Source organism: Marmota flaviventris, chromosome 9 (genome assembly GCF_047511675.1).
Source record: "Marmota flaviventris isolate mMarFla1 chromosome 9, mMarFla1.hap1, whole genome shotgun sequence".
Lineage (NCBI taxonomy): Eukaryota > Metazoa > Chordata > Mammalia > Rodentia > Sciuridae > Marmota > Marmota flaviventris.
Genome location: NC_092506.1, coordinates 45,208,492 through 45,234,647, shown reverse-complemented (window position 1 = coordinate 45,234,647; position 26,156 = coordinate 45,208,492). Strand labels below are relative to the sequence as shown.

Sequence of the window (26,156 nt, the reverse complement as noted above, 5' to 3'; positions counted from 1 at the left end):
GGCATGGGGGGGCGGGTCAACCTCAACGTCCGGGATGCCCAGGCTTGAGTTCGGGGGCGGGGGCGGGGGCGGGGCCTGGGCCTCCAAGTGAGAAAGCTCATTTCTCCAGGCAGAAGCCGGGAGAGCCTGGCCGGCATCTCCAGTAGCGCCCCGCCCACACTGGACTTCGGCCCGCTGATTGGCGGTGTCTGTGGTGACGTTGCGGGGTTCGCAGATAGAACTCCGAGCTCCCGGCGCGCGGGAGGTATTGTCGTTCACCTCCAGGCTTTGTTACGTCGTCTCCTGCTCACCTGGCCGTGGGTGCGACCTGGCCGCTGTAACCCGGAGCGGGTGCCAGCCGCGGTCGCCATGGTGTCCCCGTTCACTGTGGTGAGTGAACGAGCCAGCCAGTGTCCCGTGTGGCCAGAGCCCATTGGCCTGATGACCGGGCTGTCGCAGGCCAAACTGTTTTGGGGTGAGGCGGGGCAGGGGTCGCGCTGCGGCCGGCTTCCCCCAGCGTGAGACGGGCGTTGTCACGGCCCTCTGCTCCCCAGACCAGCTGTGCCCGCCCTCCGAGCGCCCCCCAACCTCCCGCCCGCTTGCGGGAGGGAGGAAAACACTGGGCACGTGACTCGGAAGCGTGACTTTGTTGACTTGTGTGTGTCTGGCGCGGGTCGACGGGGTCGCGGCCTGGGAGAGGGAGAGGACTGCCCAGGGCCTACGGGTTCTGCGTAGGAGGACCACAGGAAGGCGTGGGAGAGGGCGGAGCGGAGGGCGACTGGGACCGCTCGGGAATCCTGTCCCAAGTTGGTCTTCTCCTCTTCCTCACGTTATAAACAAGTCGGAGGCGCAGGAGAGGACGCCCCTGAATCTAAGCAGTCCTGATAATGTGCTAGGGAAGATGGGTCATTCTCTCTTGACATCGCCTCCTTTTCAGACTTTCTCAACTTGAACCTTTTTTGTGTTTCCCCACCCTTCTTGTATCTAGTACTGGTCTTCCCACCTAATGCCAGTTTCTCAGAAAATATGGGACTAGGGGAGGAGGATGGAGAGGACAGTTGATGCTCTGACAGGCTGACAAGTGGATGTCGTGAAGCTGACCATCCCTTCCAGTCTCCTCCTCTGGCCATGCCCTTACCCTGACCAGCCTTGATAAGGAAATTTCCAGGGAGTAGAGGAACTCATCTTTACTCCCTGCTTTCACCTCTGGCAAAGAAAGAGCAGGCTTAGACCCTGTACCACTCATTTGCTTCTTCCTAGTCCCCTTTATCACGTCTGATCCATACCCGGGTAACTGGTGGTATAGGAGTCTTGAGTGTCTCCCCAAAGCCCTGTGTTGGACAGCTCACCTAGCCAGAGACACAATCACTTTAGCAGAATGTGAGTGCACAGGGAACCTCAGCTTCTACAAATCACCCTCCAAGACCCTGAACTAGCAGCCCAAGGAATGTAGCTTGAGGGAACCCAGATGCAAAATATCTGTAGCAGTCCCCTCCTCCAGCTTGGACTGTCTTTGCAGTGGTTGGGTACAACCTTTCTTTCTTTTGCCACCCTCCCCGCTAATCCGCCTGAGACCAAGTCAGCTGCTCTAATTTCCTCCTCTCAGTTCTCCATCTCCCAGTCTGTTTGCTGGCTCTAGATCAGAAGCTGGGAAAAGAACCCCCATCCTACCCCCGCTTCCTGCTTTTTTCTGGTGTAGTTGAGTTGCTCTTGTTCTCTGGGAAACAAGACTGACAGACATGCACCTTCCTTCCCCTGATACTTGAAATCTTGGTGTTTCAGGGACATTTTTCTTGTTTCCAACCAATGAGTCTGTTTCTCTAGCATCCTTAGTACCTCTCCTTGTCTTGATATGCCACCTTTAGCTAAGGCAGGTAGAGTGGAGAATGAGGAGTAGACCGGCCAAAAAGGAAGAGGAGTTGGAGTGGGAGGAGGTTGTCACTGCCTACCCTCCCACATTCCTTGTGTTGCCAGGCCCTAAGCTTGTGTCCTGGCCTCATTATTGAGGATCTTGAGTTGGCCAGTCTGGGTGTCTGTTTCCTACTGACTTCATTCCAATTCCAGATAGCTGGGGTAGTGCTGATGCTGGCAGGTGAGAGGCTAAAGGGGTCCTAGGGAGGAAAAGGAAGGGGACCAGAAGGGGGAGGCATGTTGGGTTGCAGAAGGGGACACTTTCTTAAAGACTGCTTGCTTTTGGCCCAGACCCAGAGCCAAGAGTAGTCAAATGGAGCCCTTTCCCCTCCTAATAAATGGAGCCTCAGGGTGATGATGGGTTGTTTAGACTCTGCTGGGGGTTGGGGCAGGCCAGACTGGGTTTCTGTATATCACCCTTCCCTGTTTGGGGTGGTATGGGGGGACATAGGCCTGTCTCTAGGGTGGATATCTGGGTTGAAGGTACTGACTCTGAGCCCCATTATGAGCTTCTGAACTCCAAAGCTCTGAGTGCTGCCTTTGTCCTGTATCCTCCAGGTGAAGAGTGAGGGACCCAAACTGGTGCCTTTCTTCAAGGCCACCTGTGTATATTTTGTGCTCTGGCTACCCTCATCCAGCCCGTCGTGGGTCAGTGTCCTCATCAAGTGCCTGCCTATCTTCTGCCTCTGGCTCTTCCTTCTGGCCCATGGCCTTGGATTCCTGCTGGCCCACCCCAGCGCCATCCTCATCTTTGTGGGGCTCATCTTCTCTGCCCTAGGTGATGCCTTCCTCATCTGGCAAGACCAGGGCTACTTTGTGCACGGTTAGTGGTCATAGTAACTGCCTGGGGTGGGGTGGGGGGGATCCTGGGGCTGGGGGAAAGAGGGTCTTGGGGTTGGCAAGGATTTAGAAAAGGGAGCTTTTGAATGGGGGAGTTAGAGGGTTTTGTGGTGTGGGGTCCCCTGTTGGAGGACTGCCTGATCACTAGGTGAACTCTAGTGATCAGTTTTGAAGTTCTTTAGGGGAGTGTGTGTGTAGGGGTGATCATTACCTTTGTGGATTTTCCTGCACTTGTTAACTTCCATAGAAAATCTGTTGGATTACTCCCCCCCAATACTCATTAATTACTAAGCTTGCCTTCAGCATCCCTTATCCCCTCTTACTCCCAGGTCTGCTGATGTTTGCTGTGACTCACATGCTCTACGCCTCAGCCTTTGGCATGCGGCCACTGGCTCTCCGGACAGGCCTGGTGATGGGAGTGCTGTCAGGTCTGTGCTATGCCCTCCTCTATCCAGGGCTTTCAGGTGCCTTCACCTACCTGGTGGGGGTCTATGTGGCCCTTATCAGCTTCATGGGCTGGCGAGCTATGGCAGGACTGCAGCTGGCTGGGGCAGCCTGGCGCTGGACTGAGCTGGCAGCAGGCAGTGGTGCACTGCTCTTTATCATCTCAGACATGATCCTTGCACTGAACAAGTTCTGCTTTCCTGTGCCATACTCTCGGGTAGTCATCATGTCCACCTACTATGCTGCTCAGATGCTCATCGCCCTGTCAGCTGTGGAGAGCCGGGAGCCAGTGGAAGACTATAGACTGAACAAGGCCAACTGAGGGACCAGGATCTGCTCACCTCCCTCTCCTAGGGCTGGGGTCCAGACCCTGGGGAACCTACAGGAGCTGGATCAGGATGGCTGCAGTGCCAGCCTGGGCAGTCGGTATCACTTGGGAATTGACAAGTTTGAAGGGGTAAGCAGGAGAAGGTTCTCCCTAGCAAAGCTAGAGGTTCAGGATAGTGCCGAGTTCTCAGAGAAGCAGCTTCCTTTCTGGAGCCAGAACATCACCCCACCTCTACCCCATCAGGACTGTCAAAGACCTCCTGAAGGGTAATGGTGCTCAGCTTCTTGACCCGCCCCTTCCCCTACTAGGTGAAAGAATCTGACTTCATCTCTTATGCCTAGAACAAGTGGCAATGCTGGATGAATCCACTCCCAACTTTTCTGTTCTGTATAGTCTAGGGAAAGAGGGGAGAAATCTGTGTTGAGATGACCCAGGACCAGGGCTTGAAGCCCTTTTAACAGGCCCATAGTTGGGAAGATTGGATGAAGATGGAATCTCCCTTCCCCTTGTCTATCCTTGTTACTTGAACAATCTCAATCTTTAAGTGTGACTATGGAGGTGAAGGGTAGGCAGGAGAGGAATTTCCTTGGTCTGGGAGCTTGTGGATACCAAGGATTAAAATTGATCCCATCTCACTCACAGGCCAGCCCAGAGCTCAGGCCCCATACCACCACCCTTAGTTCCTGTTCCCAGGGCTAAGGTAAAAACCATGCCAAAGGAAAGGGCCAGGCTGTGTGTGTGTGTGTGCATGTGTGTGGTGTATATGTGTAGTCTGTCTCCTAGCTAGTCTGTGTGTTTTTCTGCCATATGTCTCTGCCTGCTGTCTGTAAAATCTCATAGGGAGAGGGCCTCAGGGAGCCACCGAAGGGTGCTGAGCCTGGCACCTTTCCTCCCAACATACCCACTCAGTGCTTTCCTCCCTGCCCCTCCTACACTGGGCTCCAATGACATTCTAGGGTCTTAAGACCGAAGGCACATTCAGTGCAAGGGAAGGAAGGATGAGGCAACTCCATCCTCTACTGCCCAAATGAAAATAAATAAATAAATAAAAATAAATCAAGGGCCACTGGCTCCCCTGTTTGTCTGCCTGTGTAGCATGCACGTGCCTGTCCTGGAAAGTGGGTGGGGGCATGGTGCCAGGGGCCCTGGCTGTCCTCACAGCCTGGGTCAAAATCTTGGCCAGGGCATCTTGGCGCCAGCCTGGCTCTCTGGTTCTGCTGACACTGTGCTAGTTGGAGTGGGTCTCCCTTCTCTGGTCACATGTGTGCATGAGGAGAGGTAGTTTAGGAGGATGGGGGAGGGTAGTGTTTGCCATTGTCCAAATTTGTCCTTGATGCAATTTCCCTATGCACAGGTGCCCAGCAATATTGGTGACCTTTAGTTACCCAATGTCCTCTACTGCTGCCTGCCTCCTCCCCTATCCATCACAGACCTGCTGCCTGCTCCAAATGATCCAGATTTCCCTTCAAGTATCTCCTTCTTCTGGGACTTTAGGCTTAGTTGAACAGCTGGGAGGAATGGGAATAGATTGGCTGATTCATACTTTAGACATAAAGCCCTGTCAGATTAACATGTCACAATACTCCAGGGGCATTTGCATTTTAACAGGCAATGCCCTAACCCTGAAGAAGAAAGGAAAGCCTTGGATGGTGGTGAATATGCCATTGGTAGAACACATTTGTGGGAATGTGATATAGGACACTCAAGTCTCATAGGTGTTGGGTGAATCAATGATATTTCAAACTAGGGTTTCATGTATTTTGTTTTTTGTTTTTGTGGTGCTGGGGATTGAATCTAGGGTCTCGTGCATACTAAGCTTGAACTCTACCACTGAGCCTCAAACTAAGGATTTCTTCCCCTGCCTGCATGGTACTAGGGATTGAACCCAGGGGCTCTCTACCACTGAGATACGTCTCCAGTCCTTTTTCTATTTTATTTTGAGACAAGGTTTCACTAAATTGCCAAAGCTGGCTTGGAACTTATGATCCTCCTATCTCAGCCTCCCAAGAATCTAGAATTATAGGTGTATGCTACCTGCCCAGCCAAACTAGGGTTCTATGAGATCCCTGGTGGAGAACAGGAAGGAATAAGGAGAGGAAGAAGGCTCAATGACCCTAATTTCAAGTGCAGTAACTTAAGATTTTTTTTTATTTTAAAGAAGGATTCTGCTGTAAAATATTTGAAACTGGATGATGAGTCCCTTCTAGCTTTAATAGTGGGACCCCTGGGCACCAAAGAGGCAAAGTCCTGATCCTTTCAAACCTCAGAGTGCTGAACACAGACCTACTGTGTGTGAAGAAATGGGATTGAGCAGGATGCAGAAAAGGATGAAGTCTTCAAGACTTGCCCTATGCTGAGGGGAGTGGGAGAGTGCAGTGTGGCTGTGGAGCAGGGGAAGGCAAGTCAAGGCACAGTCAAAAGGAGGTTGTCACTCCTTTGTGGATGGTTTTGGAGCTTGGTTCATCTTACACTTGAATCCATAATCTAGGCCCCTATTGTACTCCACTCTCAGGAGTAGTAAAGGGTAAGCTCAGTGAGTTTATTGTCCTGTCCCTTCCCAGATGTTTACATTGACATACCCCAGAGAGCAAATTGGGCTTTGTACACTGGGGCCATGCAGAGAAACGCCAAGAAGCCCCACATTACAATAGCCTCCAGATGCCTGGGCCGGGCTGGAGCTCACATCAGGTGCTTTGATTTCTTCTGTAGGTTCTCAGTGATTGATGTTAGAATTGACTTGTCATCCTTGTCTGAAAGGTCAAAGCAAATATTTGTTAGTGTTAATGATGCTAGGGGCCAGGGAAACTACAAAGTGCTGGGCTTAGTTACTATGTTACTATACAGGAACTGGGAACTGGACTTTGGGACCCTCAATCTGGGGTTGGCTAAGCAGGGCAGGGATCAAGAGCTGTCCCTTTTTATTTTGGCACCAGGGATTGAACCTAGAGGGCTTAATCAGTAGCTACATCCCAGCCCTTTTTATATTTTATTTTGAGATGGGGTCTTGCTAAGTTGCTTAGGGCCTCACTAAATGCCTGCAGCTGGCTTTAAATTTGTGATCCTTCTGCCTCAGCCTCCCCAGTTACTAAGAATACAGGTGTTTGTCACTGTGCCAAGCAAGAGCTGCCATTTTCTGGGGGACGGGTACTGGGTACAGGGGCACTCAACTACTGAACCTACATCCCCAACCCTATTTTGTATTTTATTTAGAGTAGGCTCTCACTGAGTTGCTTAGCGCCTTGCTGTTGCTGAGGCTGGCTTTGAACTTGTGATCCTCCTGCCTCAGCCTCCCTAGCTGTTGGGATTATAGGCATGTACCACCGCCTGGCAAGAGCTACCATTTTTTTCAGCACTGAATATTTAACCATGCATTGTGCCAGGCATTGCCATGTATTATTTCACTGAAGCCCCACAGCCTTATGAAATATGTGAGATAAAAGAATCCAGAAGTTTGCCATGGTTATGTGGTTGGTCAGTGGTGGCATCAGGGCCCTGGGTTTGTGTGCTTAGAATCAGAGTTAAATCATCAGGGATCTCTCTATCTGTGAAATCAAAGCTGTATAGCTCCCACAGTGCCTGCCCTGGCCTAGTTCTGTGCAGTTTAGCAGCCACTCCAGAGGCATCATTATCTTAGTGCCACTGAACTGAGCACTTGAGAGACAGAGCCAAAGGACATGGTTCTTTCCCCAAGGAAAGGCATCTATAACTGGATGGAAAGAGGTCTGTAACCATGGAGACCACAACAATTGAGCACCACTCACCTCTGAGAGTTGACAGAGTGACAGAGGATGAGGATGGAGAGAGGAGGGGCAGTGGGAGAGACTTGTTGGTTAGGGACTTTATTTTGAGGATCAGGGGAAAGTTAGGGGGGTATTTAAGCAAGAGGAAGCAAAGAGGTTAGTTTTTTTGGGGTTCATTGCTGGCTATGTGTGGGAAGGAATGAAACATTTCCCTCTATGTGCACACATATGAGCGGAAATAAGACATGCATATGCAAGAGGGAGGGGAGCATTCAGTCCCTCTGCTGTTTGTGCCTTCCATTTGTCCTTGCCCTAGACCAATAGTTTTCAATCTTGTTTGCACATCAGAATCACTTGCAAAATCTTGTAAACATACAGAGTCCTTCCTGAACCTTGCTAGAGCGATTGTGGTTGGTGAGTCTGGTGACCATCTTTTCTAAAGGTGGTCTAGGATTACCAAAGGTTGCAAACACAGCTTACTAAAGGATCACAAACTTACATCTGCAGGGGCCAGGAACATAACAAATGATATTGAGAGGATCCAAGAGTGGTAAGAACCCTGAAAATATTTGCACCATCAGATGGCAGTTAGAATAAAAAATGGTGCTAGCCAAATGAAGAGAGTTGATTAATGGCCCCAAAACTGAAATAACTGCTTGGCACTCCTGCCCCTGACAGGATGGACTCTTCGGGGCCTTACCATAGACGGTAAGTGTGCAGCTGCTGCGGTCCTTGCCAAGTTCATTCTCCACCAGCACGCTGTACTCCCCACTGTCCTTTAGTGTGCAGGTGGGAATGACAAGGGTGCATACTCCACTCGTGGAGTTGTACCAGAACTTGGAGTTGGCCGTGATGTTGACATCACCCTTGTAGAGGGTCACTGTGGGCCGTGGGTTCCCAAGGAAGGCGCAGGTCATGGTGCAATCCTGGCCTCGGAGCACCATGTGTGGCTTGAGCGGAGTCAGGAAACGAGGTGCGTGGCGCCAGTCCTTCTGCTGGTATGGCTTCAGCTTGGTGTCCAGGTTTTCAACTGTGCAGGAGGGATGGGGTGGATGCCTGTGAGTGGCTCCCTAGCTGCCATCCCTGTCTTAGAGCTTGGAAGGCACCTGGAGACCCAGCCTACATGAAACCCCAAGGACTTGGACCAGATTCTCAGACACCATCAACTCTGGAAGCCCTGATGTTACACTGGTTCCTAAAGGCTCTACCACACTACCCCTCCCTACCCCAAGCCATTCTAGAGTTCTTTGACCTAAGCAGGTTCACAGGTTTTTATACTCTCCCAGACCCCAGGAGCTTAGATGTCTTTCCAGTGCCAACTCATCAGACCTGGGTATTCAAGCTGTTATCCTGGCCTCTAACTCCCCTCCAAACTTCCCCTCTATCATTTTAGCTTCCATTGCCTAGTATTCTCTGTTCTGTCCCATTTAGTCCCTCATTTCCAATTTTTTTCTGTTATCTCCACCCTAAATTTCTTCTCTTCATTCCTGCTCAGACTTCATTCCTGCTCCTCATAGTCAGTCCCCAGCCCTCACTCCTATAAGCCCCTCTTCAGAGCAGACCTAGAGTCTCTGCTCTAATCCCCTCTCTACCCAACCCTATCCCCCTGCCATCATCCCCGCCTCAAAAATAGGGTATCTACCCATCTCCATGTTTGTATCATCCCTCAAAATGCCCCTAAGATATCTTCTCTAATAAGTACCCCTAACATTGACTTTCCTCAGTGTCTCAGATATTAACTCTTCCATCTCAATGGATCTCTGATTTTGTTTATATGTTTATGGATTCTGGAGATTTAACCCAGGGATGCTTTACCATCGACCTACATCTCCAACTCTTTTATTTTTTTATTTTGAGACAGGTCCTCAATAAGTTGCTGATGATAGCTTTGAATTTGCCATCCTCCTGTCTCAGCCTCCCTAGCCTCTGAGGTTACAGGTGTGTGCCAGGGTTCTCCGATTTTTATCTCAACTCTTGCATACCCCTTTGTGACCTTTATGTCATCCCCACCATCAGGGCTCCCAGATGTAATGCAAACCTCAAGCCCCTACTTACTGTGGTCCTTATTGATGAGCCAGGTATCCTTGGAGTCCAGTGGATCACTGTCACCAATTTCATTCCTGGCTACCACTCTGAAATAGTACTTTCTGCCTGGGAGCAGCCCTGTCACTGTGTATTTGTTGCTGAAGACACGCTCAGCTGCCGTGAACCATGTGGGACTGCTGGCATCCCGCTTCATGATGACATAGTGCGCATCACCATCTTCCTGCACATCAGGGCTGTGGTTCCAGGTCAGAGTCACTGTGTTGGGGACCTCCTCAAACAATTGTAGGTTTGTAGGAGGCCGGGGGAAATCTGGAACAATTAGAAAGTCTATCAGCTACCTGGGGGCTGAAGTATTATGTCCCTATCCTACCTACTTGCCCAGCCCACTGGAAAAAAGGATGAGGCACTTCTCTTCTTTGATTCATAGGCAGCAGATGTCTTGGAGCTAGACAAGCCTCATTCTGTTACTCTGACAGTAACATAAATGTTACTCTGACATTTAGTAGCCCTGTGACCTTGGGCAAGTTATTCTTTGAGACCCATTTCCTTATTTGCACTATGAAGAATAACAATGACTACTTGCTTCATAGGAATAATGGATACACTGCATGGCATGGAGTTACTACTACTCAATAAAAGTTTATCTTTTCTTCTTTTGGAGGCTTAGAGCTTTATTATAAAGCTTCCTGTTCTCTCTAAGATGTCACTCCAGTTATTCATGGATTCATCTCCCTTTGTCCTTCCTGCCCCTCTCCCATTCTCTAGTCTCTCTGCTGACCATATTCTCATGTCCCAAAGCTCACCAAATAAGACTGAAGAAACTGAAACAATGGCTTGGTCCTAGTTGAATATCAACCAGAGGGGCATCCGGCCTTTGAGAACCAGAGGGGAATCAAACCTCATCACTAGGCAAAGGTGATAAAACCTTTATAGTGTCAAAGAAGGCTTCCTTAACCTAAGGCCCACTTTCCAGCAGGAGGAGCTTAAACAGCAGTAAGCTACATTTGGAATATGCAGGGATATCTCCTGGGGCCTTCTGCCTGCTGTCCATACCTGTCACATGCACGTGAATGTCATAGTGTGCCTCTCCAAATTCATTCTGGAGCAAGATTCGATACACCCCTGAGTCAGAGCGCTTGGTGCTATTGATGAGGAATTGGGAATGGTTTTTGCCTTTGGTGATCGTTTCCCGGCCCTTTGTAGTGATACCATCTTTCTTCCAGATCACATCTGGTGGTGGTGAGCCCTGGGTGGTGACAGGAGGTGATACCATCAATCACCCAGATGGTATTTGGGAGAAGGCCCTCTCAAGAAGTCTCCTGCCAGTCTAGTGCCAGGAATTGGGCAAGGGGGAACAGAGTCAGAGGCAGAGACTATGATGTCTACAATAGTCATCTTGGTTATGTGGAGGGTATATGGTGGCCAGGGTCAGCAACAACTCACGGAGAAGGCTGCATGGATGCAGAGAGCTGTCCCAGCACGAACCACCATGTGACTCTTCAGCCGTGCACTGAGGTCAAACTTTGGGGCAGCTGAGATGGAAGAGAAAGAAGTAAGGGCATGGACCTCTTTCCAGAAGATTCAGTTTAAGACTTCCCTCCAAAGCTTTCCCAACCTCTGCTCTTTCCTGGGTCCATTAAAGGACATCAGATCTATAGATGCCCAGCAACACTGTGAAGCATTTATTTGTTTCCTGTCAGTCTCCCTCTACTACTATGTAGGATCCTAGAAGGCAGGTCTTGTGTCTTGTTTATTTCTATATCCCTGACACTGCCCTTGGCTCACAGTGGATAATATTTGGCACACAATGAGTGCTTATGTTTTTCAGCTGGGGAGCTTCTGGGGTTACTTCTAACTCTGTCCAGGTACAAGGCACAAGTGAAAAATGAATTTTTTTTTTCTCGAGATGCTGAGGATTGAATTCATAGCCTCATGCATGCTAGGCAAGTGCTCTACCACTGAGCTATAGCTATAGCCCTGGATTACTTTTCCTTGTTCTTCTCTTTTTGTTTCTGAGATGGGGTCTTGTTATGTTCTTCAAGTTGCTCTGAAACTCCTGGGCTCAAGTGATCCTCCTACCTTAGCCTCCTGAGTAGCTGGGGCTACTTTGGATAACTCTGTCTTGATATAGCACCACCCAATTTCCCCCTGTGGGATGAGACCCTTGAGAGGAAGGTTTGGAGCTAGAATGATAGGCCTGAACCCTCAGCCCTCTCTGTCCTTACCTGGTGGTGGCATGGCACGAACCCCTTCATCTAGCTCCACAGGCTCCCCAACCCCAGCTTCATTCACAGCCCGGATACGGAAGAAGTACTTCTGCCTCTCAGTCAGGCCCCCCACTGTGTAGCAGGTGCCTGAGATGGGGATTTTTGTGCACTTGGACCACTCCTTGCTGTCTTCAGCCCGCATCTCAAGGATATAGCCAGAGGGTGGGTCTCCTTCTATAGGCTCCTGCCAGCCCAGGGAAATACTCGAGTTGGATGAATCAGACACATGCAGTCCCTGCACCAAGCCTGGGGGTTCTGGATAGGACAGACATCCAGTCAGTCCCCAACTGATCCCACTCACCCTCCCATTCATCTCCCCAACACCCTCACTCAATCTCAACAATATCTTTACTACCTCACCTGACCATGCCTATTTCCCACCCTCAATATTCCTGGGCCCTAACTTTTACCACTTCTACTACCAACTCCTATAGCTCACATCCTTAAAACTCAACCTTTCACACCCAACAACCTCCAAATTCAATTCTTTTACCAATTCAATAGTTTCATCTTTAAAGTTAATATTTAATATTCCTCACACAAATTCACATAACCCATACATTTAAAACACCAACCTTTAACCATTTCTACTATATCCATTTATAGGGAGTACCATGACCTCATCTTCTAAACTCATCCTCCTAATCATCTCCCCAACACCCTCACTCAATCCTCAACATACCTTTTCTACCTCACCTGACTGAAATGTTTAAAGCTTGATAATAACTTTTCCCACACTGACTCCTCACTATTCCTGATGCTCAATCTTTATTTTCTTTCCTTTTTTTGGTACTTGGTATTAAATTCAGGGATGCTTTACCACTGAACCACATCCCCAGCCCTTTTTTAAAAAAATTTTAAATATTTTATTGAACTTAAATAATTGAATATCCAGCCATTTTCCCCAGCCCTTTTAAAAACTTTTTATTTTGAGATAGGGTTTTGCTAAGTTCTCTAGGGCTTCAGTAAGTTGCTGAGGCTGGCCTTGAACTTTTGATCCTCCTGCCTGAGCCTCCCAAGTCACTAGGATTACAGGCAGGCGTGCACCACTGAGCCCAGCTGGCTTTATTTTGTGTGTGAATCCTGTCCCTCCACAAGCCTGGAAGTTTCTAATGAAGGAGCCTGTATGATCTCTTCTATCAGACTTTTCCAGGGAAGAAATTCTCTCTGTGCTTTATGAGCTAATTCTATTATGTGTTGAGGCTGGCAGCCCCATACTCACTAACAGGATCCTTGGCTACCACTGAACTGGATGGCATACTGGGCTGTCCAGGGCCTGCCTTATTCACAGCTATAACTCGGAATTCATATTCTGTGTCCTCCAGGAGACCATCCACGGTATACTTGGTACCTAAAATGGGGAGATGAAGGGTTTATGAGTCCAGGAGCATCCATGGAGTGAGAGGTCAAAAAGTGAGATATCTTAGAAGAGGAGGTCATGAGATGCTGTTAAAATACTCAAAAGAGTAGGGGAAAGCAGAAATTCAGAGTAGCAATGGGTCCCCTCAGCAAGATTTCCTTTGGTCCCTCTTGAGCTTCTGCTCCAAGGACCTTACCCTGTACAGGGTCCTTGTTGACTGGTACCCACAAGTTACTGCCTTTCTTTCTTCGCTCCACAATATAGCCAAGCACTGGGGCTCCCCCATCCTGGGTAGGGGCATTCCATGTGATGGTCACAGTTTCTTTGGTCACATCAGTCACTTGAGGCTGGGAGGCAAAACCTGGGGGTTCTATGGAGCCATGGAGAGGGCAAAGGTTAGGAGAGGGGAGCACAGAGACTGTTGTTCCCCCATGTTGACCTCTTTCCCCTAAAAAAACCTGATTGATACTTAACTTTGGTTGTACTTTATCATCAAGTAGGGTATAAAAGGAAATCCACCACTGACAACTAATGAGCTTCTGGGATTACTTCTAACTCCAGAAGTAACCCTATCCTATCTAGAAGCCCTGTCTAGAAGTAGGACCCAGTAATGTCTGGGTCCTACTTATAGATATTCTAATTTAATTGGCCTGGGGTAGAGTGCAGGCATTAGCATTTTTTAAAAACCCCATGTGATTCTAATATACAGCCAAGAGTAATGATCACTGACTTAAACATTCCAACCATGTGACCCCCGTTGCTACAGTTTTCATTCTACTGTCTTGACACACTGAGACCTGGAAATCAGTTGGGAGGGGTGTAGCAAGTAATTAATTAGCAGTCATAATTAAAATGCCCATATTGTCAAGGGTTTTCTTTGGGAAAATATGAAGAGTATCTTCAAAATTATCCCTAAAGTGACATTATGTTCCCTTGGATTCTAGGATGGTATCTAGAATGGTAAAAAAGTGAAGTTAGTTCTCTGGAATTGTGCATATCTAGGTATACCCAAGGGGATATGTTGCATATGTGATCTGACAGGAAAAAGTTTAGAATTCCTGCCCGAAATTATGTTCTTTTCTTCCTCTACAATCAATCTATTTCACGGGTCAGTTAGATGATCCTGTGGAATTCCCCATAGTCCAGTGTTCCCCACTGGCTGAAAGACCCCAGCCTGACCCCTAGCTGAGCCCCTGAGTACCAGGCAATCTCACTGACCTATGGGATTTCCTGCAAATACTTCGTCAGTCTCCAGGGGGTCACTCACACCCTCTGAATTGACTGCCAGGATACGGAACTGGTAGGCTTTTCCCTCTTCCACCTTGTTGGTGGAGAAGTTGGTGACTTTGCCATCCACCTCGCCTATCTTAATCCAGGATTTCTTGCCAACTGCCCTCCGTTCCACTATGAACTGTGTCACAGGTCGTCCTCCGTTGTCCTTGGGGGCCTTCCACTTCATGTGCACACAATTACCCGAGAGCTCCAGGAACTCCACTCGGCCCTGCGGAGGCTTGGGGCGGTCTGAGGACAGAGAACAGCTTTACAATAGGGCTTTGAAGCAAAGGATCAGAAGAGGCTCCTCCCACTCACCAGATGTCTGGCCAGCCTGAAGCATAAATGGATTCTGAGCTTTCTGGATCTCTTGCTTTTCCCTGTGTCCATTAGCCTTCCTCCTAAGACTTTCCAAAAGAATTTGATCCTTGCCCTCTGAACCTCCTGCCTGGATAGAAATGGGTGGACTGCACCCCTCTGGGAACTCTTGCTTTAATTGGTCCTCTGGTATCTTTCTTGACAAGTTCTCTCCCTCTTTTGAGCTTCCAGAACACCAGTGATTTCTGGCATCACATTCTACCCTATAATTACTTGTCTATCCCTTTTGGGTTGAGGTACTGTTGGGGATACTTCATCGCTGCATCTCCAACACTGACAACACAGAAGAGGCACTCATTCTTGCTGCTGAATTGAATTAAAACCCAAACCTTTCTACCCCACAGTGGTGGAATTGCAGGCAGGGGAGGTGGTGATAGGGTGTGCATATATTGGAGGTTGAATATAAGTTCATTAAGGCCAGCTCCTCATCTTATTCCTTATCCCAATGTTCAGACCAATCCCAAATCCCAGTCCCATCCCCATCCAGATTTCCCATTTTATTTATTTCCCTACCCTTTCACCTCCACCTCACTCCATTTCTTTTCCCACCTCACTTTTCCCCAGCGAACCTCACCTCCATTCCTAAAATCCCACCTCTCTTTCTCCTCATTTTCTCCTAAACTTCCAGCCATGTCTTTGTTATTCAGTCAAGAATAATACTTAATAACATACTGAAAATTCTACTCTGTGCTGTGCACTGGTTATACACTTTAAAACCACTAAAAATTGATAATGTGGGGAGAAAAACATCACCCGTTCCTGGTGGGAAACAGGCTTGAGAAGCCCACTTGACCAGGGTTACTTAGGAATTTTGGAAGTGGTCCTCTTGTTGCTAAGTCAGCACTTCAGCCCCATCCCCTGACCAAACAACTCTGTGGTGGTCCTCCTCACCAGCCTGCCGCTTGCCCTGAGTGCTGGGCAGACAGTGCCTCCAGACAGTCCTGCCAGGCCCTTCCCTTACCCAGCACACTGAGGTGCAGAGTGGCTGTGGCTGTGCCGTAGTCATTCTTGAGCTTGAGCAGAACCAGGCCACTGTCTTCACGCACGCAGTTTGAGATGGTAAGCAGTGCCTGGTCTTCCCCGCGCTCCATGGACACGCGTTCCTCCTCCGTAACTTCCATGCCGTCCTTGTACCACGTCACTTTGGGCAGTGGCTTTGCCCGAAAAGGCACTTTTATGTGGGCCGTGTGGCCTACCTTCACAGTCACAGGGTGTGCAGCTAGTGCCTCCAGGATTGAGGGGTCGATGGCAGGAGGATCTGTAGAGGAGGACAGCAGGGCAGGCTTGCCCACCAAGGATGGGGAGGGGTCAGTGGGGGAGGGGCCATGAGCATGTGGGCAGGCCAGGAGTCCTTGCAACTCCTTGGACAGGACCTTACCTGCGATGAATACCGAGGCTTCACTCTCGGCGCCCTTGGCTCGGAATGTATACTTGCCCTCATGCTCCGGGCCCATGTTGGGGAAGATGAGCTTGTGCACTGCACCCTGCTTCACGATTTGCACACCCGGCAAGTCAGTGATCTAGGGGACAAGGGGTGGGAGTGAGTGAGAGCGTGGGCCAGGTAGATCTCCTTTGCCCCTTCCCTGACTCCTGCCTCCAACCTCCTTGCCATCCTTCAGCCACACGCCTTCCACCTTCTCGTCATTCAGCACTACGCACAGTTCTGCTGGGCTCCCGGTGGCAGCGTGAACGTCGGACATCCCGCTCTTCACTGTGGCCAGGCGCTCTGGGAAGAAAGGGTCTGGACTGACTCAGGGGGAAGGAATTCATGGGAAAATGGCTGATGGTATTGTAGTGGGAGCAGTTAGGGTTTAGGTGTCTTTCAAAATCATTTATGATGAACAGATGGGTTGGCCTTGGTCTGTAGATTGCTCCATGGTCAATGTGGGGGTGGGAGGGGCTGGTGCAAGTAGGTGTTAGGGGATTTGGGGAAAGGTCAGTGTTTTGGGAAACGGCAGCCAGGAAGACTGAGAGATGGTTAATGGGGGAATTGATTAGTGGAGGATGCTTGGCTGGGACTTAGGGTGTGATGTTGAAGACAGAAATGATGTACATGCAGGTGATGAGTGGAGTTTGGATGTTTAGTTATGGTTATGTTGGTCGATGGGATGCCTAGTGTCATTGGAGTTGAGGTTGGTCAGGGTCAATGAGGAATGGTTACACTTAGGGAGTAGGGGATGGTCAGGGTTGCTGGGGATGTTCAGAATCTGGAAGTAAAAGATGAAGTTAAAGAATTTGGGATAGAATCTGGAAAATGGGGGAGGATCATGGTCTAAGAAGTATGAATGTTCAAGGAATGGGGGATTTGAGATTGTTGGAATTTGGGAGATAGGGGTGATCAGAGTGGGGAGGTACAAGTTGGTCATGATCTGGTGAGGTTTGAAGTCAGTAAGGAGCAGATCAGTGTCCATTGTAAGGAAATTTCTGGGTTAGTGGGTTGGTAGTGTGGGCTGACGGGGTGGGTGTGTACCTTCCACAGTGAGGGTGGCTGTACTACAGTATTCAGTGGGATCCCCATTCTGCATGGCCACCACAGTGTACTCGCCACCGTCGCTGAGCTGTGCATCCTCAATGATCAGTTCTGCTCGCTTGCCCTCGTGGTTCATGCTATACTTGGAGCCATGTGCCAGCAGCTGCCCATCTTTCTTCCATCTCAGTGTCACATCCTTGGAATTCAGCTCACACTCGAGACATGCACGACTCTTCTCTTTCACACGTGCATTTTTGAGAGTGCTCACAAACTTTATGGGGATGCCTGTAGATAGAAAGACACACATACTTTGGCCTATTCCTAAACTCTTAGTATCCTTTTAGTGCAATTATATGCTGCTTTGCCGTCTTTTTGGCCCTAGAAAATGTAAGAACTTGACACATCGAGTATGTTTTTATGCAATACGTGACCCAAGGAACTGCATGGCAGGGAGAGTCCCAGCTCTTCCCTTACTCAGTTGTTGATTTCACACACCTCATTTACCATGCTGACTGTCAGTTTCCTCTTATGTAGCGTGGGATAACAACTTCTACAGCACTGCAGGCAAGATCTCTGATATTGTACCTGCCATGTCTGAACTTTTGAACCTGCTGTACTTCTCTTGGGGATGTTTTTTTCTCTCCCCCTTCTCTGAAAGCAGAATTGCTTTTTGTTCTCCTTATTAAGACTTGGGCATTACCTCATCATATCAGTATCTGACATTGCCAGGTGGTGCCCCTTCCTTGTGCTCCCGTGGCCTCTATAACTGTCTCCATCACAGCAGTGATGATTCCATGTGGCAGATCCCAGTTGTGATTCATGTGAGTAACATGTTCATTGGTGTACCTACCATCATGTACAAATCTCCAAACTAGCAATAATATTGGAATGCAACATAAATGTGCTGTATGATATGATGTTAAAGCCATAATAATTTCCATGATATCCCACCTCATAAGACTCCAGCATGTCTTGATCCCTAGCCCAAGAACTGCTATTTTAGTTATTTTCACACCTGCCTCCCTTACTAGACTAGGAGTTTTCAGAAAACCCTCTTCCCAGTACCTGTCACATGAATGAATGGACAGGAGGATGTATGATTGCCCTTGCAGAGGTTACTATGGCACAAAGCCCACCGCTCAGGTTCTTCCCCAACCACTCACGGTCAATAGTGAGCTGAGCCTTCTGTACCAGGTTCCCCGCTTGAACAGAGAACTCGCCACTGTCACTGAGTCTGGCATCCTTTATCTTAAGTGTGTGGGTCAGACCATCCTCAGACACTGAGATTTCATATTTGTCATCCCTCTTCAACTCCTTCCCATTGAACTTCCACACAAAGTTGGGCTCTTTCTTTGAGAGGCGGACCTCAAACAAAGCTGTCTGGCGCTCTGTCACCTTTAGTGGCTTCAGATCTCCTAAGATCTTCAGTGGCTCATCTGCAGCAAAGAATGGGGGAGGTTGAACACAGAAGGGAACATGGATATGCAAGTGTCACTGGTGTTCTGTAGACCACCACTGGGGGGAAGCACCCTTTCTTTCATCCCACTGGTGAGCCCTTCTTCTCTGGAGTCTATTCCCAGGGTCTCCTCTCCAGTAATGTTAATAGCCATTTTTTTTTTAATATATTTTAGTTGTAAATGGCTCTTTTATTTACTTATTTTTATGTGATGCTGAGGATCAAACCCAGGGCCTCACACATGCTAGGCAAGTGTTCTACCACTGAGCCACAACTCCAGCCCCTAATAGCAATTTTTTAAAACCTTCTAGCCAATTTGCACATATTAGTTCATCCATTTATCACATATATTTTACCTGATTCCACGTTTTACAGTTTTATTTTTACTGAAGAAAAGAAGTTAAATAACTTGCCTTAAATCTTACAGCTCATAATTAGCAGAAGCTGGGATATGACTTTCCAGTAGTCTAGCTTCAGAGTCTGTGCTCTTAACCAGTATGCTACATGTCCCACGGCACTTATTATCTCACAGTCCTCTCCCTTACAGCTTATTTTTTTTCTTCTATTAACACCCATCTTCTTGCAGTTCTTTCATGCATAATCTCACAGTTTCTTTCCAATATCCCCAAGGACCCCTCCCTGGCCATTCCTCTCCCAGACCCATGTTCATACCCAGCACTGTGAGCTGTGCACTCATCCGCTTATCACCCACAGACAGGCTGTAGACGCCGGCGTCACTCATGTTTACGTTGGTAATCACCAGCATGTACTTGGTGCCCATCTGCTTCACATCATACTTGCCCAGGGAGTATTGGATCCTCAGTGGCTCAGTATCCTGCCTCATGGAACAGGTGGGAAAGCTGATGAAGGGGTTTAGGAGGAGACTTACAGAGCTCCCATTCCCCAAAGCCAGCTTAAGCAGGTGGATGCATTGTCCATCTCTCTAAACATTCTCAGAGGCCCCTATAATCTGGCTTGAGAGATTCCGAATCCCTGTCTCCCCATAAGGCTTAAACTCTTAATATGTATGAGTTCATTAGATGCTTTCTCCTAGAGGCACAGATCTTCAGTGACCTTATGATTATCTAATCTAGCCTTTCAGTGTAAAGACAGGTAGACTGAGGCACAGAGAGAGAAAAGTGACTGTCTTAGATCAAAAGCAAAGTGATGGAAGAGCTAAGAATAAAGTCCAGCTCCCTGCCTCTTTCAACTGTATGAGGGCATTCTCTTGATGGGATGGAAGAGAGGCCCTGGCTTACAGATAATGAGAGGGTCTGAGAACAGAGAGGATGCAAAGAAGAAATTATATTACTAGGGTGGACCCCACCTTGATCCATATCATCTTGACATTGGGGTCCTTCAGCTCCAGGATGCACTCAAAGGTTACTGTGGTATCAATCTTGGTCTCTATGTCTTCCAGGGGCTTCAGAATCCGGATGGCCTGTAAGATTATTTTAATAAAATGGCAAATGTTAGAGCATCTGGAGTATGCCCAGGTGGTTTCCAAAATTCTAGAGGAGACCCCCTAAGGGACTGGGGAGAAATGAGTAGGCTCATTAAATAACTCCTTCCCCCAGGGTCATTGATCAACTAGAAGGTTTAGGAGAAGAATATTATGGGGGATGAGAAAGGAACTGCTATTTGTGAAAGTGACTTTGTATCTGGGCCTATTACACAGATTCTGTAAAGTGTTGATGCTTAATATGAGTTTGTTGAGTGAAGAAATGAATGACAACAACACAAAAACAAATAAAGGAGGAAAGTGTAGTTTTCATTTTGCAGATGAGGAAATGGAAACTCAAGAGAGATACTCAAGGTCACACAGCCAATAAAGCAGTAGAGCTGGGATTTGATGCCAGATCTCTATGATTCCAAAGTTCATGCAAGCACACCAGGAAGAGGTAAAGAGAGGAGAGGTAGGAGGAAGTGACTTGAGTTCCTTTCCTGCTCTTGCAGTGGAAAGTAGGCCTCTGAGAATGTGTGTGCAGGTTGGCTTTAGCACTGGCATTGAAGCCCATGCCCTGGCTTGCAGGTTCCAGCCCCCTGCTGGGCACTGACCTCCACTTCCGCTTTCTTCTTCATCCCTTTGAGCTTCTTGAGCAGCCCCCGGAAGTCAGTGAAACCATACTCCATGCAGACCTTTTCAAAGTCTTTCTTGGGCACCTTGGACAAAATCTCCAGCATCTCTTTCTCATCTGTCACTTTCTGCTTCTTCTTGGGGGGTGGAGGAGCCCTGGAGAAAGAGGGGACCAAGCTGTACTAAGTGCCTCCCATCTGAGGACAGAGGGAGCTTTCCCAACTTTGAATCCATGAATTCTTGGAATTCAGGGACCTGTTGAGGGGCCTTTGAAGGCTCCAGCTTGGGTGGGAGAGTGTACCCTGGGCTTCCTAGTCTCACCTCTTCTTCAACATCTTCTTGAAATCTAGTTTTTCTTGACCTGAGGACAGAAAGAGGGGCAATGTCAGACAGAGGGTAGTCTAAGTCTATCTTAAGAGCAAAGGCCAGGAGGAGGGGGCTGTCTCACCCTCTGTCACCAGCAGGGACACGGTGTAGATGGCATCTGCATGGTCATTGCTTGCAATGCACTTGTAGTTGTCGGAGTCATCTGAGGTCAGTGGTTCCAGCTGGATCAGACCATTAGAGGGCACAGGGAGGGAACCACAGAGTGACTTCTTATAAGATGAGGAAAGAGACTTTCTTTGGGGAGGGACTGAGTGTTGGATGGATTGAGCAGCCTCTATGATTTGGAGGTACCAAGTAATAGCTAGTATGAGGATGCCTGTTTTCCACCTGATTTTCTGGTAATAACATTCTCTGTTTGCTTCTCAGATTCTGTCCCTGGGTTGAGAGCTCCTAGAAAGTGGGGACTTTCTGACTTCTAAGTTTTCAGCACCAAATGAACATTTTCTTCATGTAATACATTTATTTACTCCTTTGTATTAGTGGCTGTGCTGAACCCCAGGAAACGGTGAATAGGGTTGACTTGGTGCATGTCTGCAGGTGCTTACAGCTGGGTGGGCTCTGGGAAGTCAAGGTAATCATAAGTGCTGCTGAATGAATGAGCTTATATAAGGGGTGGCCAGTAGGGGGACTCTAGGGCAGCTTGTGTGCTTGTGCCAGGCTGAGTCCAGTTAATGCTGGGATTTGGAAGAAGAAGGAGCCAACTTCTGTCAGAGGGATTCTGTCCTTCTGGGACTTTGGGGGAGAGAGGAGATCTTTTTTTCACAAAGGGATGTGGGGCAGGACCAGAGTAATTATAGGGTCGGGAGTAATTATAGGCCTACATCTCCCAGTAATCCACCATCCCTTTCCTCCAACAGCCTGAAGCCAGAGGTTGAAGCCGAGTACCAGCTCTTGGGAAGTGACCCGGAAGCTGATGGGCCTAAGGCAGGACTTTTCTGGGTCCAAAACCCCCTACGCTCACACTGCTCTGGCCAATCAATCCCAATCCCGGAGGCGCTAATCCTCATTCTCACTCTGCCCACTATGATTCTGCAGCTTCCTCCCACATCCACTGATTTGATCTCTCCTTTGTCTTTGGCTCTCTCACCTTCTGGCCCTGTCCTTCTGACTTTGCCTTAGCTAGACCTTGCTGTGTGGGTAATTTTGGTTCCCTTCTTTGACTGGCAAAACCACAGTTCCTGAGTCAGCTTCTTCCAGCCTGCCTGTGCCTTTAGGGTAACAATGTCCTGTCTTCCCACTGCCCAGTTTTTGGGTTGCCCTTGTGGCTCTTTTTTAGGTGTGAGGAAAGGCAATCCGCCCTGGGTTCCCTGCTTCCCACCTCCTTGGTAATGGACCTTGACATCAGGGCGCACCTTCAGCACATGCTCCTTGTTAATGCTGTCGTAGAATATCTTAGCGGACTCCTTGATGGGGATGCCACTCTCTCTCTTCCAGGAGACGTTGGGTTTGGGGTTCCCCTGCACCCGTGCTCGGAACACAGCTTTATCCCCTGTGGTGGGCACAGGACACATTTTTACCTCCGCCCACAGGCTAGACACTCTGCCTGCTCTCTCCTCTTCCTGAAGATCTGGGCCTAGCCCAGCCATGGGGAGGATACTACTCACTTGGCTCTGCCAACGTCTGTGTATTGGGGAACATTGGGTGGGGCGGGTGAACCTGGGGAAGAAAGGGAAGAACCAGGGGATTGGGGAAAGACAGGCAGTGACACACCCTCAGGTAAGGTGATTGGGTGAGGTTTCTCCACAAACTCAGGGACGCTCTCGCCGGCAGGGATGTTGGAACTCCGGGTCACCAAATTGAAGAACTCCACTGTGCTGGAGGACTTCCTCGTCACGACTTCCTCTGTGGGAGCAGGTGAGAAGTCAGAATGGGCTCCAGGTAGGGAGCTCAGTTCTGGATTGGAGAACTCATTTTTGCTTTAGGGGATGGATGGTGGAGCAGGAGAGCCAAATCCAGCAGGTACAGAACCCACTTTCACACAGAAAGAGGGACCTCAGTGCCTCACACATGCTAGGCAAGCATCTTCTACTGAGCCACAACCCTGGCCCCACATAAAAAATAAAAACCAAAACAAATAAAATAAAGGTGTTGTGTCCATCTAATATATATATATATATATATATATATATACAGAGAGAGAGAGAGAGAAGAGAGAGAGAGAGAAAGAGAGAGAGAGAGAGAGAGAGAGAGAGAGAGAGAGAGAGAGAGCAAGCGAGTGAGAGCTTAGTAGATGGGGCATTGCTATGTCAAATTGTAGCCACTAGGGGACGCCAACTCCTTTCCATTCCTCAATGGTCGATCACCTCACTGTTCCACAGCCCTGAATCTTATTATTTTTATTAAAAAGGAATATTCAGGGACTAGGGATATAGCTCAGTTGGTAGAGTGTTTGCCTCGCATGCACAAGGCCCTGTGTTCAATCCCCATCACCACACAAAAAACAAAACAAAAAGGAGTCTTCCCTGATGTACATCTACAATCTCATTGACTTGGGAAGCTGACTCTTGAGTTGTAAGTGGAAGGCCAGCCTGGGCAATTTAGCAATGCCCCTGTTTCAGAAACAAACAACAACAACAACAACAGCAAAAACCCCACTTCTATTTTAGGATTTCCTTGTTTTCTCGGACTTCTCTTCTGGAAGTCTTTGTACCTCACTAGCATTAATATGGGCCAGACCTTTCTGCTTGTGAGGGCTGTAGCTTAGTTAAGCTTGGCTCCAGACTTTCCCCCCTGCCATTCTGTGGATTCATCATTCATTGTCTTGAAAGTAGTGATTTCCCCCAACCTTCATACTGGGAATGGAGCTTTGGGGTCTTCTATCACTGACATATACTCCAACACTTTTTATTTTGAGATAAGTTCTCACTAAGTTGCCCAGGCTGGCTTTCAATTTGTGATCCTCTAGCCTTAGTCTCCAAGTACTGGGATAAAAGGCATGCACCACCATATCTGGTCTCAGAGTGGTGATTCTTAATTGAAGGACAGGATATAGTCCTATTTCAGCAGGGATATACATATGAATCTCATTATTTGAGTATGTTCACTTTTTATTTATTTATTTTTCAGTGCTGGTAATCCAACCCAGGGCCTTTGCACATGCTAAGCATGTGCTCACTGAGCTATACCTCTAAGCTCCCAAGAGCATATTCAATGTGGTAATATAATTTCCTATTTGGAAAACAAAAAAACTATTTTAGCACTATAAACAACATAAAATCTTCTTAGCTAGTGAGTTATCAACAAATAACAATTGCTCTCATTCATGGGGCATGTTCCTTGTACAAGAAACTATGGTAGGCACATATCAGAGATGATTTTATTTAATATTCACAGCATTCTATGGAAGTAGGTTCCTTTAGCATCCCCATTAATTGGAAGGATCAAGATGAGAAAACAAAACCAACCCATAATCCTATTAAGCTCTCATGGTCTTCTTTGAAATAATGACTGGAGTTCTTAAATAGCTGTGTGGAGGCTGTATCTGGCCTGAAGATGTCTTTTATTTGACCTCTGCAATATGCAGACAAAAAAAAAGCAGCCCTATATCTGATAACTGAAATAGTTCACATAAAAATTCAGATTGCTGTATTCTCAACACTGAACTCGTATTCCCACATTAACAACAGTCAGTGGGAGGTGAGATGTGGCTGTCCTTTAGATGGAGTGTCCTCTCCAGTTTACCCATCTTTTCCCCACATTTATATTCCCTGCATGGACTCTGTTGGTCAGTAGTTTTCAACTCTGGCTACACATCAGAATCCCTGGAGAGCTTTATGAAAATAACTGATTTAATGGTCTGGAGTGAAACTTAGGTACTGACATTCTTTTCACCTTCTCCACCCACTAAACTAAGATTGCTCTATTATGTGACCAGAGAGGAGAACCATTGATATAAATCACTTGAATTTGCAACTTCTGGTTTAGAATTTAGACCTTGGGTCCTGGCTGTTCTACTTACTCTGCCTCATTAGCCAGGAGTGCTTGGTCTAGAGTGTTTATCTGACTTTGACCTTGTGCACAGAGGACTTTGAGAGACTCTATCCTTCTGGAACCTTGAGGGAGAGGCAATGATTGTGAGGATGGCCCCTGGCCATCTTTTAATCACTTTCCACTAGAGTCATTAAACTAAAACAGTCTGCAGTGCTCTGAGACCCTTTCTCAACTTTCTCTTGGATCTGTCTTGGCCCAAGTCTGGTCCCCAAGGGTTAAGAACCTGGGAGCTTAGGTCATTTGTTTATGTGTTCATCCTCTCTCTGCTGGTAGCCAAGTCTCCTGTTTCTTAAATGGAACAGTGTCAGCATTATTCATATGTAGATAAGGTGACTACCTTCCTATCTTTCCTCATGTTGAAATTCTACTATGGGAGACACAGTCCATTAGCCTCAGGTCTCCTTAAGCAATTTAGATTTTATCAGTCTTTCACACACATCCATGTGACTAGTTTTTCTTAATCTGTTTTCCTGGATCTATGGGTGAACAACCAGCTGGGTGAAGATTTATCAAGCCCCAGATTAGAAGCACAGGTGGGGAGGGGGTTGCTACTGGTATTGAGGGCTCCTGAGAGGCCCACTAGTGGCAAGGACTGAGGCTACTCCAGGATAGGTATGGACAAAGAAAGCTGCCCCTTCCCAACCCCCCTTTCTCTACTTGCCTCCCACGATCTTGGTTGTCTGGGAGAAGGTCTGTATGTGGGTGGTGGAGCTGGAGAACTCCATGGACACGTGCTCCTGCAGCATCTGCTGGTGGTGAATGGTCGTCATGGTGACAATAGACTTGAGCACTCACCTGTGAGGACCAGGGGAAGAATGACGCCACAAAGAACATGGGAGGGAGAAGGAGGGTGATTCAGAGATGTTTGTTCATGTGTGAGTGCATGTGTGTGGGTGGGTGTATGGGCAATGAGAATGCAGAGGAAAGGGTGAGGAGAGCAGGCCTTTGCTCTCTGACCTCTCTTTTCTTTACTTCTTATCCCTTTCTCTGATTGATTACAAGTACCAATAGGCCTGTCCCCTCACCAGGTAACCCAAAACAATTCCAAGTTCTTAGAAGGGGAAGATACAGGGCTGAGAATAAGTAAGCCAACCACGTAGGGTTCATAGGGTGTTGAGGATACCTGTGGACATGGGCGCTTTACCAGGAGGTAATGACGCAGGACCTGAGAAGGAACTTCCTGACTAAGCCATGCTGGAACATGCCTTAGA

At 48.0% G+C, this 26,156-nt stretch overlaps 2 protein-coding genes across 2 annotated transcripts; one reads left to right on the top strand and one right to left on the bottom strand.

Annotated features, from left to right (window-relative positions):
• The first annotated feature begins 235 nt into the window (after positions 1-235).
• On the top strand, positions 236-4,562 carry Tmem86a (transmembrane protein 86A). Its single transcript, XM_027942265.3, has 3 exons — positions 236-369; positions 2,449-2,713; positions 3,060-4,562. Exons 1-3 carry the CDS (start codon positions 349-351, stop codon positions 3,494-3,496), a joined length of 723 nt encoding a protein of 240 aa, XP_027798066.1. The 5' UTR covers positions 236-348; the 3' UTR covers positions 3,497-4,562.
• A 1,478-nt stretch (positions 4,563-6,040) lies between these two features.
• Positions 6,041-25,715, bottom strand: Igsf22 (immunoglobulin superfamily member 22). The gene is made up of 22 exons (XM_027942251.2): positions 25,607-25,715; positions 22,666-22,797; positions 22,308-22,444; positions 21,017-21,116; positions 20,890-20,929; positions 20,550-20,724; positions 19,819-19,932; positions 19,164-19,326; positions 18,199-18,471; positions 17,036-17,320; positions 16,167-16,291; positions 15,944-16,085; positions 15,527-15,823; positions 14,134-14,436; positions 13,112-13,285; positions 12,778-12,906; positions 11,514-11,810; positions 10,732-10,820; positions 10,342-10,534; positions 9,298-9,597; positions 7,943-8,272; positions 6,041-6,252 (listed from the first exon to the last, which is right to left on the bottom strand). Exons 1-22 carry the CDS (start codon positions 25,713-25,715, stop codon positions 6,182-6,184), a joined length of 3,978 nt encoding a protein of 1,325 aa, XP_027798052.1. The 3' UTR covers positions 6,041-6,181.
• Positions 25,716-26,156: the final 441 nt, after the last annotated feature.

Excerpts from the sequence above, each read along its gene's own strand:
- Tmem86a (XM_027942265.3), top strand. The coding sequence starts at position 349 with ATGGTGTCCCCGTTCACTGTG. Across the intron at positions 370-2,448 it reads TGGTGTCCCCGTTCACTGTG|GTGAAGAGTGAGGGACCCAA; the intron begins GTGAGTGAACGA and ends TGTATCCTCCAG. Across the intron at positions 2,714-3,059 it reads CCAGGGCTACTTTGTGCACG|GTCTGCTGATGTTTGCTGTG; the intron begins GTTAGTGGTCAT and ends TCTTACTCCCAG.
- Igsf22 (XM_027942251.2), bottom strand. The coding sequence starts at position 25,715 with ATGACGACCATTCACCACCAGCAGATGCTGCAGGAGCACGTGTCCATG. Across the intron at positions 21,117-22,307 it reads ACAAGGAGCATGTGCTGAAG|CTGGAACCACTGACCTCAGA; the intron begins GTGCGCCCTGAT and ends GGTCTGATCCAG. Across the intron at positions 20,725-20,889 it reads AAGAAGATGTTGAAGAAGAG|GGCTCCTCCACCCCCCAAGA; the intron begins GTGAGACTAGGA and ends CTCTTTCTCCAG.